General features: G+C 39.6%; 1 protein-coding gene and 1 long non-coding RNA gene across 2 annotated transcripts in view; both read left to right on the top strand.

Moving 5' to 3' along the window:
• Window positions 1-14153, top strand: part of LOC132778637 (collagen alpha-6(VI) chain-like) — an 81722-nt gene extending 67569 nt beyond the window's left edge. Inside the window, exons 24-28 of the mRNA XM_067470569.1 lie at window positions 5017-5553; window positions 5958-6054; window positions 8565-9239; window positions 11403-11499; window positions 13046-14153. Of these exons, the coding sequence (XP_067326670.1) occupies window positions 5017-5553; window positions 5958-6054; window positions 8565-9239; window positions 11403-11499; window positions 13046-13049 (1410 nt within the window). The 3' untranslated portion in view covers window positions 13050-14153. The remainder of the gene's footprint in view (window positions 1-5016; window positions 5554-5957; window positions 6055-8564; window positions 9240-11402; window positions 11500-13045) is intronic.
• On the top strand, window positions 754-3220 carry LOC137097386 (uncharacterized). Its single transcript, XR_010910186.1, has 3 exons — window positions 754-817; window positions 3050-3085; window positions 3184-3220. It is a non-coding gene; the product is annotated as an uncharacterized lncRNA (long non-coding RNA).
• Window positions 14154-15606: the final 1453 nt, after the last annotated feature.

The following is a 15606-nucleotide window of genomic DNA, read 5'->3' as shown; positions in this document are numbered from 1 at the left end:
CAACTGCCACAATTCCTAACAACCGGACATGAACTCCCACAATTCCTAACAACCGGACATGAACTCCCACAATTCCTAACAGCCAATAGGAGTTCAAGTCCAAAACACCTGGAGGGACAAAGTTTGCCCATGCCTGTGTTAAAAGAATGAATGAAGTATTTTTTTAAAAATCTTGTGATTACCTATTAAGAGGCACAAAATTTTAAAAAAACTAAATAAAAAGTTGAAATCAAGAAATAAAAAAATGGTACTTTAAATCATATGAAGACTATGTAGTGTCTTTCTCCAACTGGTGATACAGTCAGCACTCCTTATGCATGGGTGAGCTCCTATCTGTCAGCTCCAGCTTCTTATGCAGGGTCCTGACAGAAGCCTTCCATGGGATGGTAAAACATCTGGGTGTCCCCTGAGTAAGGTCCTTACAGATGGCCAATTCTCTGGCACCAAAAGGGACTTGCACTTTCTCAAGTTGCTCCTGACATACAAAAAATTAAAGTGGTTTCCTGTACAAATGAATGGAAGTGGATTGTAAAAAATGGAGGATCAGAAACCAAATACCCCTGCATAACATGAATTGCACAGATTCCAAGCACAAGGAATTGAGGATTAAGAGATCTTTTCAAACATTCATAAATAGTCACTTATGACTGTTATTACACCAGATCGCTTATGGTATATTGACACCATCCACCTCTCATGTGGGCTCAAAAGATGTGGCTAGATATTTTTTCAAAGCCCCCCTTCTTTATTTTAGGGTCCTGCAGGTGCTACTGGCCTGAAGGGGACACCAGGAGATCGAGGTCCTCCAGGACGCAGGGTATGTTAACCTGTCACAGATCCAGTATACAACTTGATGAGCATTTGAAGTTTTGTGAGGCACAAGCACTTTTCAGCAGAGAAAGTTGAAGATCTTTTAAAACTACAGTTCCATGGCATCAAACCTGGTGTCAAACTCCATTGATTCTACAGTTTAAATGAATCTCATGACTACCATTTAATTAAGACCCTTTATGGATGATCAATCCTCTAAGTGTATTCTATGATTAAACACTAAAAATTACATTATGTAACATGATTTTTGTTCCTGATTGGTTGTATCATTTCCTAATTGGTTCTATCATAAAACATGGGAAAAGTTTATTAATCTGCAAAAGCATCCTGCAGCACGTTTTGCTCTAGTTTTTCAATGAATAGCTCGAGTTTCAACCAATTCAACAAAGTTTGTGGCAGTCACAAAAACAAAGTTTCTGGAGCATAACAATTACTTTTAGAGTAAGAATTGCACAATTAAACAGGAATAATACTTCCAAGACAGGAACAGAAAATTTTGGTACATAGTGTTATTAAGAGAGTTGGATCCAGGTCTCTGGAACAACAGAAAACAAGTTGCATCTGTCCCCTTACTGTTTAAGAATGTTTCAGTGACAATGGATGAGGAAAGTACTTTGCCATCCTTCTGTACATACCTGTAAGTAGACAAAATTAATAACAACCTGTTGAACCACCACCATTTTAACACAATTCTGGGGTCCCTATATTTCACTGTGACTCAAGGGGAAATTATAGCATGCCTTTTATTATGCAAGGCTGTTGATGAGTAAGGAGTAAAAACCATATTCCTTATAAGGAATAAGGGTTACTTGCTCCTTCTTGTGTTTTTATTCCATACTAGCTTGGGGACCCAGTGGTGTCTGGGTTATTTGATAAAGGCATTGTTTGTCTGTGCTCCAAGATTAGCCTAGATCCAATGTCAGCTTGGTTCACTGGGTGCAGGTGAATTAAAACTTCCATATGCAAGTCCCATCATCCATGGGTCCATCCTCCTCCAAACTACACCAAGATGTAGAGTTCTGTATGCCAAGCTCAATTGTGATCAGTCATTAGTATGGGTCGCAGTGGTCTCAGGAAATGTGTGAAGACAGTGCTAGTCCCATCATCCATAGTCCATCCTCCTTCAAATCAGAACAGGATGTAGAGTGGGTCATCGTGGCTCTGTGTGTGAAATTTGGTCTTGATTAGTCATTGGATGAGAGTAGCAGTGGTCTCAGGAAGTGAGTGAAGGAACTGTAAGTCCCGTCATCCATGGTCCATCCTTCCCCAAACCGCACCAGGACATAAAGTGGGTCATGAGAGGTCTCTGTGTTAAGCTTGATCAAGGTCTATGATGTGTGGGGGCTGCAGTGTTCTGTGAGAAGTGAATTGGATGAAGGTACTGCAAATCCCATCATCTGTGGAACATCCTGCCCAAAAACCCACCAGGTTGCAAAGTGGGCCATGTGGGTCCTGTGTGCCAAGTTTGTTCTTGATCCATCATTGGTGTGGGGCACAGTGCTCTCAGAAAGTTAGTTAAGTCCCATCATCCATGGTCTATTCATGGTCCATATGCAACAGGATGTAAAGTGGGTCATGGGGGGTCTGTGTGCCAAGTTTGGTCATGTTCTGTCATTGTTGGGGGCCGAAGTGGTCCTTGGGAGCTGTAGCATTTGAAAGTGCTGCAAATCCCATAATCTGTGGTCCATCCTCCCCCAAACCACACCAGGACATGAAGGGGGTCATGGGGGTTATGTGTGCCAAGTTTGGTCCAGGTCCGTCACCCATGCAGGTCACAGTGGCCTGTGGAAGTGGCAGCCAATCAGAAAGCTGCCACATACATACACACACTGCCCTCCCTCCCACTGCATACAAACACTGGCTTTTATTTTATATAGATATAGTTGAAATATGTGCATTGCAACTTCTTGGTGCTGCAATGATGAAAACTCCAGGAATTCTCTGAGTCTGGTGTTAATAAAACAGTTGCAAATGCCAATCAGGGTCCCTAACTGTTACATAGCTGCATAGTTTCAAACCATGTTGAATTTCTAATTTATATCACCTCATAAATTATACACATTTATAGCATCTCATAGGACATAAAAGAACAGAACCATTGAAATTGCTTTACTAAATACTTACACTCTGCAATTTCTTAGCATCTGCAACTTTGCACGAAAGCAAGTTCTTAGGAATTTACACAAAAATATCCATTATTTTTCTTCTTTCCTTTCAGGGTATTAAGGGTGAAAAGGGTGTTGCTTCCTTTTCGGTATGTATTTACAACAGAACCCTTATGCAATTGGAAAGATCCTATACAATATTTCTGAGATAACATGTGACCCCTTCTCTCCTTTCCTAACTCTACAGCCCTGTGAGCTCATTGCTTATATTCAGGAGCACAGCTGTAAGTAATGATATTTACTAGTTATAGGCATGTATGTGTGTATGAATAAGAGTATATATGATCAAAATAGTCTATGGTTTAATGTAGACTCCTACATGGCTGAAGCTACAGTTGACCATTCCTCTCCACCCCTATATCAATTCCATGTATATGGTAGAGAGTAGTGGCAGGGGAATTGTTCTCACAGGCAGGTGTGAAATGATTCAATTAACTACTGGAGTCTGCCAGAGTCCTCTGTAGGTCTCAGCAGATGGCTACAGAACATAGCCAGATAGATGCTTTTCAAACACTTCTCTCCTTGTCCACCTCAGGCACAGCATGGCCTTGGAGGGAGATTCATTGGCTCTACAGTCATTCAAGAAGGGTGCTTTGGTTGCTGTAGTGTGGAGGGAGGAAAAGAATAAAACCCGCCCCCGCCCCACACAAACACATGTCTAAGATTGGCTTATACGTATTTATGGCATGAACAAAGGGTTAGGCAATCCGCTACTCACAGTTTATTGCTCTGTTTTATAGTGCATAGTGGACCAAAGAAGATGATTTGATCCAGCATTTTGGGGTGTTCTTTGGCACTTCAGTGAAAACTGTACTGCCAAATAGCTAGTTGAATAGGGAGCCACCTCAGTCTATTTACGTGGTAACTTTGGGGTGCCCTATCTGCCAGAATTCGTTCTTCCCCATTGTTTAGCAATGAGGTGGGTGGATGTAAGATGGTAAAACAGCAGGACTGTGAATGTAATCTAAATAAGTGGTTCCCAACCTTTGATCCTCCTGTTCTTTTGGATTTCAACTCCCAGAAATCCCAGGCCTCTTGCCAGCTGTTAGAAACTGTAGGAGCTGAAGTCCAAGGATCTCATCACATTGAGGTCAGTGATCCAGGCGATAGCAATGGGATTCACCATGGATCATTGCAAATCTGGTGTGGGGCATAGGGAACTCATCACCCAATGCACCACATCACCTGCATCATCCCTTCATCATCCGACATGCTGCTCGGCCTCCTTCCTTTGTTCTCTATGTAACACAGGAAATCTCCCGTGTTGTTGATGCTGCCTCTTACAACGGTTCGACCTCACTCCAGGCATGGAGCCCCGTTGAAAGTAGATCAATGTTGTGTAATGGAATCCAGCAGGCTCCATGCCTGAAGTGAAATCTAACTGTCATAGGATAAGCAATTTTGCCCATCTGATGAGGTCACAAAACACTTGAAGAACCAAAGGCTGGGAACTACTGGTCTAAATGATTAATTTACAAAAAAATAATATTGGTGTTAACTTTAGAATATTGATTGTATAACAATTATACATCATATTTTTCTTTCTTTTGTTTAGCTTGTTATGAAGGTGGGTCTTTAACATAATACTGCTTACATTGCCAAGTGTGTTGGTTGAATGCTACTTCTTACAGTATGGCCATGGGATCATGAAGTCATGGTATGGCTTTATAGTATGGTATGACCTACTTTTGCAGGTACTCCATGCAAGAAGTGTTGACTCGTTTACTATGTAGAAATGTATGGAAACAAATGTGTGGTTTCTCTCCATGGTAACATTATTGTGGCAACTTGTAGGGGACGGGGCCAAAGTGGTAAAACAGGGATGGGAAACTTGTGGCTCTCTAGATATTGTTGAACTACTATTCCTGCCATATTGGATGTGGTGACTAGGGATGGTAGCAAAATGAGAATGTATTTACATTTCTCCCCTTTATAAATAATACTTATACTTGTTTATATTTTAAGCACTTACATTCAGCAGGATAGTCCCTTAAATGTATGAATTTGTGCTTTCTTCCAGAATTCTTTTTCTGTGTTACCAATTGCTTTGTTTTGCATGCTAGGAAGACTGGAATGCCCAGTGTATCCCACTGAGTTGGTATTTGCCTTGGATGTTTCCCATGACACAACACCCCAGTTATTTCAAAGGATGAAGGAGATTGTCATAGAAGTTGTCAACAACACGAAAATTAGGGAAAGCAATTGCCCGGAGGGAGCCAGAGTGGCTGTCGTGTCCTACAGCTCAGATATCGACCATCTCATTCGCTTTTCCGATTTCCACAGGAAGACGCAGTTGATTCAAGAACTCACTGCTCTTTCTTATCAGAGATTGGCAAATAAAGCAGACCTTGGTGGGTCTATGAGATATGTTGCCAGGAATATCTTCAAGAGAACTCTCCCAGGGGCTACTGTAAGGAAAGTGGCTGTATTTTTTAGCAGTGGTCAATCTGTTAATCCAAATTCTATCAACACAGCAATCTTGGAATTCAGTGCTTTCGATATTGTTCTGGCAGCCATCACTTTTAATAACACCTCTGAGGTCAATCGTGCTTTAACGGTGAGAAAAAATTCATCTTTTATTTATTTTACATTAAGTAATTGTATTTAGTTTTGTACAAGTTATAGCTGTAAATGTTGGTGACCTTTTTAGACACAGTCATTCAGTTTCACTAGCACACCAGAAGTTAAACCAACCCTTAGAAGACACAGAGACACATATTAAAAATTGTAATAGCAAAAGGTATGGGGACACAACATATATCATGAAAATCTTTTTGATATATTTTTAAAAATACCATTTGTTGTTTGTTTCACATATACTCTGGGGGTTCTCATTACATTTGCACAACACACCTACTGCTGCCCGCACAGTAATGTGTCAAGACGCAGTTTGGAAAGCTCTGTCATATACCATAGCGGCTCTCTTGACCACTATTTAAAGCTTTTTATTTCTATTTCTAGATGGATGATTCTGAACAGTTTCAAGTCATTACCATTCCCAGAAGAGGAGATTATACACCCTTTTTACATAGACTGCAGCTATGTACTATATGCTACGGTATGATCCATAATTTCCTTACAATTACATTTGGCAGCAGGAAACAACTCTGTTTTCTAATATTGCACCATAGACCTGACAGAGTTTGGCAGAAGTCTCTGGACTTATTTAACAATTCACTATTGATGTTTACTAACTATAAATACCTAAATGAAGTGCACTTTCTCCTGAAATTGCATATTTCAGTTTTGATTTACCTAGAGGTTTTATGCCACCAGTGTTTGAATAACATATTTTCCTTTACACAGTATTAAATTTTATATAAATGTAAAAATGAAAATAAAGTGCTCCTAACCAACAATTGTAGTGAAACTGACATCAATGTCGGACTTGCTTTGTGGCATCCAAATGGCGCAACTGAAGATGGGATCAGAACCTACAAAGGCAAATTGCCAAAGGAAAAACTCAATTGCTAATCCCAGTAAGAGCAGACCCCAATTAATAATAATAAATAATAATATAATAGTAATGAAACTTTATTTATAGTTCCCTCTCTCCCGAGGGGACTCGGGGCGGTTTACAGACCAAAAAACATTCAATGCTCTATGCAAATACAAACAACTCAAAAATAATACAAAATAATAACCATAAACTTGTTACAAAAAGAGAAATTAACAACAAAATAGAAAACACAATAATCCATTTCTTAAGTAAATCCTATTGATCCAATGGGTTCACTCTGATTGGGATGAGCAATTAGATTCAGGACCATGGCATATATTTAGTAAGTTGCAGCTCTGCACTGCAAATAAGGAGAACAAGCATAAGACATTGGTTTAGAGATAAGGAGTCAAGGCACTTTATTTGAACTATTTAACTTGTGAATTGCAAGGAAGGAAGGAAATACCACACATGTTGAGGTCTCCCCACCTAACTTCTCTTTAACATTCCTTGTGCAAGGCACCCAAACCCTAAGCATAAAGCAAGTTTACCAGCCTTTATTTGAAAGGCTTTCCCAAAGAACTACTTCTTCAAGACCCACACCTGAAAGAGAAGATATTTCCAAGGCCATCCCAACAGGGAATCTCCTTCACATCCCTTAGATGCTACAAACTAAACAAGCAATTCTGGAGATCTCTCTTTCATCTAATGGTGCCTGCTGATGTTCACCATAATTTGTGTCTATTCTTCTCCCACTAGGCATAACATGGCTACCTATATAAAACAATACTCACTTCAAATTTTCCTTACTCTCACAGCTTCAGTAGATTGTAAACAAGACAGACAAAGAAACAAACAAAATCCTAGGAAAAGCCAATCTACAGCAGTGAACTTGGGCAAGGTAGGGGCCAGTAAATACAGCTCTTCCAGCAGGCATAGTACTGACTGTTCCAGAATTGAAATTTATTCACCAGTTAGTAAGTTAATCATTTTTTTAGTCCCGTTATTTAAGCTGATAAGAGGCATCAATTGTACATCCCCGGGCTAACTGGTCAGAGATTTCAAGAAACTGACATTTATTTATTTACAGTATTTATATTCTGCCCTTCTCACCCCGCAGGGGACTCAGGGCGGATTACAATGTACATATACATGGCAAACGTTCAATGCCATAGACATACAACATATACAGACAGAGGCAATTTAACATTCCAACTTTCCAGCTTCATGAGGGCATGCTCAATTTTGGCCACAGGGGGAGCTGCCACTTCATGGTCCACTTGTGACACTGAGTGGAGTACTTCCTCATTCTTACGCATGCTGCTGGAAGGTTTTATGGTGTCGTAGATTAGTTAAATTAGCTTCCCCGCATAAAACAGTACATAAATTTCCTAATTGACAGATGCAACTGTCTTTCAGGCTGCATAGGTCAACAGCAAGCTAGACTATTAATGGTCGGGAGTGTACTCTGACCCAGGCTGGCTTTGAACTCATGACCTCTCGGTCAGTAGTGATTTAATGCAGCCGGCTACTAACTAGCTGCGCCACAACCCAGCCCATGTGAAAACATTTCAAGGATTAGTTTGTAAGGCATTCTAGGTAATGCTGCTTCCTGTGAGCCGTAGAATTGCTCTGCTCATAGATTTTCCATAAGAAAAAGCACCCTCATTGGCAGAGAAACATATCATGTGAGAGACTCCAACTGATATCCAATTTGTCATGGACATGATACTTGAGATCAGCAGAACATACAGACTTCATACAATTCAAAAGGCTTGAATACAGCCACTCTGCCAGCTGTTAAGGACCTTTCATCACAGCATTATTCACAACCAATTCTACATGGCTGCCCTTCCAGGAAAATAAGTCAGTGTAACCACAGCTTTTAATTAGGCCATATAAAGATTGAAGCAAACTTATATAAATAACAGGATTAATCAGCTTGCCCTTGAGTCAGATTGCGGCATGCAAACCATGTGATAGAAGATGTGAACCAGTTTGATTCTGGGGAAATACTTTGGCTTTGAAACATAGCCTTGGCTTGACTTTGTGTTCAAGGCAGAAATGACTTCTAAAACATTGACCTGATCTTAATAAACGGATCTGTAAAACTTTTTTTTCATTTCCAGATAAATGTAACCCAAATCTTGCTTGTGAACATACCAGAAGAAATCATCCACCATGGGCGTATGTGGACGTTGCTTTCATTTTAGATAGCTCATGGAAAATGAACCCCAGTGAATTTGAGAAGCTGGGGAGTTTCTTAAGCAGGGTGCTTAACAATTTTGAGGTTTCCTCCGATCCTGGAATTTCTTCAGTTGGTGACAGAGTGGCTATAGTGAGCCATGCACCATCACTCTTCCAAACTCAAATACAGAAAAATCCAGTAAAGAAAGAGTTTGACTTGGTGACCTATGGTGAGACACGGTTGATGAAGAAGCATATCCAGGAATCCTTACAACATCTAGGTGGAGCTCCTGCTGTTGGCCATGCCATTCAGTGGACTCTTAATCACATTTTCTCATCAGCTCCCAGCCTAAGGAAACACAAAGTTATTGTGGTTATATCTGCTGGGGAGTCAAGCCCGTGGGATAAAGATTTATTAAAGAAAGTGTCTCTCAGAGCCAAATGCCAAGGCTATGCCCTGCTGGTACTTTCTTTGGGACCTACTTACAATAGCACAGAACTTGAGGAGCTGGCAAGTCCACCCTTGGAGCAGCACTTAATTCAGCTTGGGAGAATCCACAAGCCTGATTTGGATTATGCACTTCAGTTCCTGAAAACATTTCTACACCTCCTTCGGAGTAAGTATTTCATACATGGTTTGAAAATAGCTCATAGCTGGGGCCAGACTCTTTCCATCTTACATTTAAAAATGGGTTATAATGAATAATATCACAATTGCTTTTACCACACTAGACTGTTTTGGCTTTATTTTCCACGTTCATTCTATTTTTAGAGAACAAAGTGGAATCCTTCTTTCAGTGCTGATAGTCCCTGATGAGGTTGTTTTGGAAGCGCTTTAGATATCTTTGGCTCCAGAAATCACCTTTTGGATTCCAGCACTCCAAATCCCCCACTGGGAGCAGGGCCTGAAAGTTGGAGCCCCAGAAATGTTTATTGACCTTTGCCTGGTTCTAGATTCTTGAGTTAACAATGGCACAAGGCACAGTAATATCAAGCAGCCTAGTGGCACAATTCCACTGTCTTTCTCAAGTATATAAGGTTTACTCATTCCTTGTTCTTTCATTGCCATAGCAGGATCCAGCCAAGTCTTGAATAGCACTAAGAGAGGCATCCATTTATTTTTTATTTTATTTACAGTATTTATATTCCGTCCTTCTCACCCCGAAGGGCACTCTGCCAGATCACAGAATACATATACAGAAAACATTCAATGCCAATTATACAATGACAAGACAGTCAACAGATAGAGGTATATATAGGCTTTTTCTCGTCATTAGGTATCTTTGGAGGCTGTGCTCAGTTCTGGCCACCGAGGGGTGCTGTCGCTCCATCTCCTTGCCAAAGAGTTTTCTTTGTTCATAAACTTCCCTCTGAAACACAGTGCCTAAAATACCTCCCCAATTAATGTAGTTCCTATTCATCTTCTCACATTGCTGTTTTTGTTCCTCTAGGTGGGCGGGGAGCTAGGCTGAAGGTCAGGAGCTCACCCTGACCTGGCTTTGAACTGTCAACCTTTTGGTTGGCAAGATTTACTGCAGCTGCAGCTGGTGATTAATCTACTTTGCTAAAGCCGGACCTTTTAATGAGGTATATATTATATACCTCTTTTAATGAAATATATAAGGTCGCCCCTGTGCAACCCAGTTGCATGGTGGACCAACAAAAACAACATTCATTAAAGTTATGAAAAGAATGGCATTCCTCTGTGACTAGAAGTATTGTATGCACCTCAAATATAGTACATATCATCTTCTTGGTGCCATTGACTTCCGTCCACAGAACGTGTATCTTTTTTGTGAGCTCTGAGAAGGTCAGGAAAGCCACCTTTCTATGTTGGACAGTGGGTGAAATGGGAGGAAGCCACTCTGGTCCAATTGCTGGCTATTTAAGCAAGCAAAGTCTCAAGGTGTTGAAAAAATATTCTTGCAAGTATTCTAACCTGTTTTCAATTAGGCTGAATTATATTGGATTAATTGCAAGAATAAAATCATATTTTCCAACATGCTGAGACTTTGCTCCTTCTCTACATCCCTTATATTGGCCATTACCTTTGCTTTTTATATAAGCCAAGTCTCAGATCTTAGTAAATAGGAAACAAAAAATCCAAGCCACACGATAAAAATGTTGAGAAAAACATGCTACATGAAAAGTTAAGTGCTTATTAGTTCTTTCTTTTCAGCAGCTATGCATAAATGAAGGGTTTCCCTATAACCTGAACAGAACTCTCTTTCCCCCCTTTTTCTAATGGGGTGCTTTGCTACTACAATAGAAACACTGCCTCTTGACTTTGAAGATGGGAAAAGGCTGTCTTGAAGTGTTTTCTTAATTAAAATTTTCAGTTTCAGTGAAGACTAGACCAGAAATTCAATGGTTTAACATTTTAAGTGAGTTCATGAGCTTACGATAAAATCTGCAAGACAAAAGCAATGGAGTAAATGTGCACATTTGAAAAATGCTTGCCAAACGTTCTTTATCAATTAGAGAATGTAAATAAACATGCATCTATTTGAAAACTGTGTATAAAAATTGCATCCAGTTTGAGAAATACACATGGAAAAAAGTTGGAAAAGGAACTTTAAACTTTGAAGACATATTTATATTGATATTTTAAAACAAATGTACACACAACAGTGAAGAAAACATGCTCTTATATTTTTCCTGCTTTTGACCCTTGTTCAAACTCTCAGATTGGTTTCCAGCATTGTGCTTGAACAAAATAAATCTTGCCAATACCTGAAAATTTTATTAGTATTATTTCTGTGCTCTTTGTTTCAAAACAGATGGAATCAATAGCTATCCGCCAGCTGAACTCAGAACAAAATGTAACAAGATCAACATTCAGAAAACCAAATACACATCAAGGAGTCTCAGTCTCATGTAAGCCCAACCATTTATTCATGAAGAATATTGTTGACTTGGTAGTCCAGAATAGATCACTCAGTTTCCAAAGTATAGAACATTCTATGCAAATAAAAAAATTACACGTATGCCTTGAAGGTAACGGCACTCCATGCAGTCATGCCAGCCACATGACCTTGGAGGTATCTATGGACCACACCAGCTCTTCGGCTTAGAAATGGAGATGAGCACCAACCTCCAGAGTCGGACACAACTGCCAGGGGAAAACCTTTACCTATGTCTGGAAATAGAAATGAAAGTCTTCTGTATCTTGTAATGATGTTGGGCGTGATTCCGGATCAGCAACTTAGCTACAGAATAACATATCTGAGCAGCATCTCTTACTCTGATTCTCTCATCTAGATTTATGAGGCAGCAACTGCTGCAAACAACAGGATCTGTTCTCCTGTCAATTGGGACGAAGAAGACTGATGTTTTCACCCTCCTCCCATGAGCCATCTCTGGTGCAACAGTTAGAAGCAGGGTCCCTGTTAAAATCCCCTCTAACACCAGAGATTGCTTGCAGGAGAGGTTTGTTGTGTTTGTGTGTCCTGACCAATCAGAAAAGAGAACCCTGTTGCTCATCATGGCTGCCTTTGGGTAGGTCAGTATTGTGAGACTTTCATGATCCCTATGTATTCTCTACTCTGTTTAATGTATAGGGATTGTGAATACTAACCAGTCATGAATGCAAAGCACTCGGTTACATGTTAATAGCTGCAAACATGAATTCCAGTCAATGTATGTAATTTTCAGAACTTATATTCTCTACTTCAACTGATTTAATCTAAATGCACAAAATCATTTGGTGAGGGAAGAAGGGACACTTGCCTAGCCAGACATATTAACCAAATCAACTTTGGCAATAAATGGTTTGACAGATGTCACAGCTAGATTGCCCTCACATCCACAAAATCATTTAGGATGGCAGAAGAGCCCCCTTGTGCCAGCAAGACTGCTGACCAAATGTTGGCGATTTGAATCTGGGAAGTGGGATGATCTCCTGTCTGTCAGCTCCAGCTTCCCATGTGGGGACATGCGAGAAGCCTCCCACAGGATGGTAAAACATCCAGGAGTCCACTGGGCAATGTCCTTGCAGATGGTCAGAAGCGACTTGCAATTTCTCAAGTCGCTCCTGACATGGAAAAAAACTAGGATGATCTAGAACACACAAGTCAAACAGAGGGCCTGTCACTTAGTTTTATGTGGCCTTCAAGACTTTCAATGCCAGGACAAAATAGTTACATTTATAAAACCTTACAATGACAAACTATCATTAAAGGCTAAGTTGACCCTCTGTGAAATTGATACCCCCTGTTTTAGATGGTTCCTACCTGAAATATTTGCATGATAATTTTGAGGTAAATAGTGAGAATAAACAGGTGATGCCAATAATTTGTGGAAACATATGGCACAGAATGGATTAAAAATGGTCAAAATGCAGTTGTTTTATCGGTTTGTTGACATTCATCTTTGTGAATCCTCTCAGATCTTCAACCCCACAATTACTTTTCATATTTTTCAGATGATTAGAAGAAAAAAGAGAGAAACATTCTTTATCATTGATCAGAAGGCATTTGTATTTTTTTTCAATTACATCCAACGGTGTCATTTGAAATGACCCATTTGAAACATTTGAAATGTTTCAAATGTGCTCAACTTTTGGGAATCGCAAGAGCTAATGAGATGAATCATAGGAAATCCATGGAGGAGGTCTTATCATTTTTACTTTTCAAAGAAATACACATGATATATCAACAAGGCTATATCTTCTAATGAACAACATCTGGAGACACAGACTTGCCTAGCCCTGCTCTACATAATTGCCTGAAAGAACCTATAAGTTTCTCAGACTTTCCTTTGAATGTGCATAAGGAACTGCAGTTAGAAGACTTGAATGGAAGCAAGTATGATCTGATTTCCCTGTATTTACATTTGAACTGGATAGTGCTTGTGCTGAACTTTGACTTGTACCTAGATCCACTAATACTTACCACGACACTACATAGCATAATGACCTCAACAGCAGTATAAAATCCCCATTTCAAGGATGGGTATATTGTAGCCCTGCAGACAGCAGATCCCATCATTCTTTATCAATGGTTGTGTTGACCAAGATTAATGAGAGTTGCAGCCCATCAGCATTTGGAGAGCTGCCTTACCCTCCCACTTGCAGCAAAATGAGCAAAGCTATGTTTGTTATATATTGCTTTCCATGCACTTTACAAGTTGAAATTTACTTTCAAAACAAACCAGACTCATTTTAAATATTGTTTCTCATTTTAAAGTATCACATTGACATGTATGTGGCTTGGCTTGTTCTCTGCTGGAAACCAGCCAGGATTGCTGAACGGCACTGTCAAACTGGTGAATGTTCCTTAGGAAATGTTTGTCATTTAAGCCATTTTGTAAAAACCTTGGATACTCGGTAATGTTTCTGTTTTGGCAAGATGCAATGTAATGACCTCTGTTTGACTGAGCATTGTTGACGTAATTGTATTAAATGGCCTGTATCCGCTAATGAATTTGGCAGTTTAAACGGTTCTGGGTTTTTAAAACAGAGAAAGTAAATAAAATAAGGCATATTATGTGCTACAATGGCATATGCAATAAAGTAACATGTTTGTTTTCTATACCTGTGTTGTTCATTCCTACTCAATGGGCATGTGTTTGTACAATTTCACCCCCTTTTCTTCTTTTCTATAAGAAAAATAATTTCTTTTAACTTCACTTCTTCTACTTAGTATCTTTTAAAACTAGTTTTACTTTCTCAATATAACTTTCTCTTCTTAACTAACTATATCTTATATCTATTTTCAGGATTTTTGTCCAATTAATGACTTTCCCCTTTACCCTACAAATGTTCTGATATTTTTGTTTCTATATATTTAATTTTTTTTACTCCAATGCTCTTTAATGAAACTGAAATTGAACACACAGGGATCGCCCTCTCATTGGACTGCCTTTATATGTCACTAATAATAATAATAATACAATAACTTTATTCCTATACCTTGCCACTATCTCCCCAAAGGGACTTGGGGCAGCTTACAAGAGGACAAGCATACGTTACAAATAAAAACAGCATTAAAATTAATCAAATAAAAACATAACACAATCACAAAACATATTATTAAAACAATAAGGCTGAGATAAAGTTCAAACCTGGGATCAGGCTCAAATAAGTGCAATGGGAGGAGGAGACAATAGCAGCAGTTTAGCTTTCTGACAACATCATGTAGAGATGTGCTATGCCAGCATTATGCAGCACCTATGCAGAGTAGTAACATTCTGTAATGTGTGTCAATGACTGAGGCCTTCATCACACTAGAGCAGAGTTTCTCAAACTGTGCTCCTCCAGGTGTTTTGAATTTCAGCTCCCACAATTCCTAACAGTTGTAAAACTGGCTGGGATTTCTGGGAGCTAAAATCCAAAGCACCTGGGGGAGTACAGTTTGAGAAACATTGTACTAGAGCATTTATCTGCTTTAAATCCTGTGGCTACCTTCTGCAGAATTCTGGGCATTGGAGTTTAGTGAAGCCCAGTTTACAAACCCCAGAATTCTGCAGGAGGCAGCAATGGACTTAAAGTGGATAGATGCCCCAGTGTGATTAAGTCCATAGTGATTATGCAGAGTATACACCAACAATCTCAACATGCAACAGCAATACATAATGTGCACTAGCAATGTACAACATTGCTGCATGACACAATGACATTTCTCCCCCTGCCAGCAGATATGGACTGCACAATGCTGTAATGCTACTCTAGCTAGGGACGTTATCATATGCTGATTTTCTCCCTATTTCCACACACTATAGCGTCATTTTAAAGATGGAGTCCCAAAGAACCCATTTAACAAAGTAAGAATACTTCTGCTCTACACTATTGAAGAGGTAGGGGTCATTAATACAAATGAGTTAAGAATGCATAACTACAGAATCCATAAAGTGACTGTCAATTAATAATGAAATGGGTAAGTCACTAGGGACCTCATCATAAAGGCCCATGGATTTTCCTTCCATTGAGCCAAAACAATGGGCTCCCGGCAGGGGGTGTGGAGAAACCGTTGCTCCATGCATTGC

Source organism: Anolis sagrei, chromosome 6, assembly GCF_037176765.1.
Source record: "Anolis sagrei isolate rAnoSag1 chromosome 6, rAnoSag1.mat, whole genome shotgun sequence".
Classification (NCBI taxonomy): domain Eukaryota; kingdom Metazoa; phylum Chordata; class Lepidosauria; order Squamata; family Dactyloidae; genus Anolis; species Anolis sagrei.
Note: the sequence above shows the minus strand (reverse complement) of the source record. Positions and strands in the feature narration are given on the sequence as shown.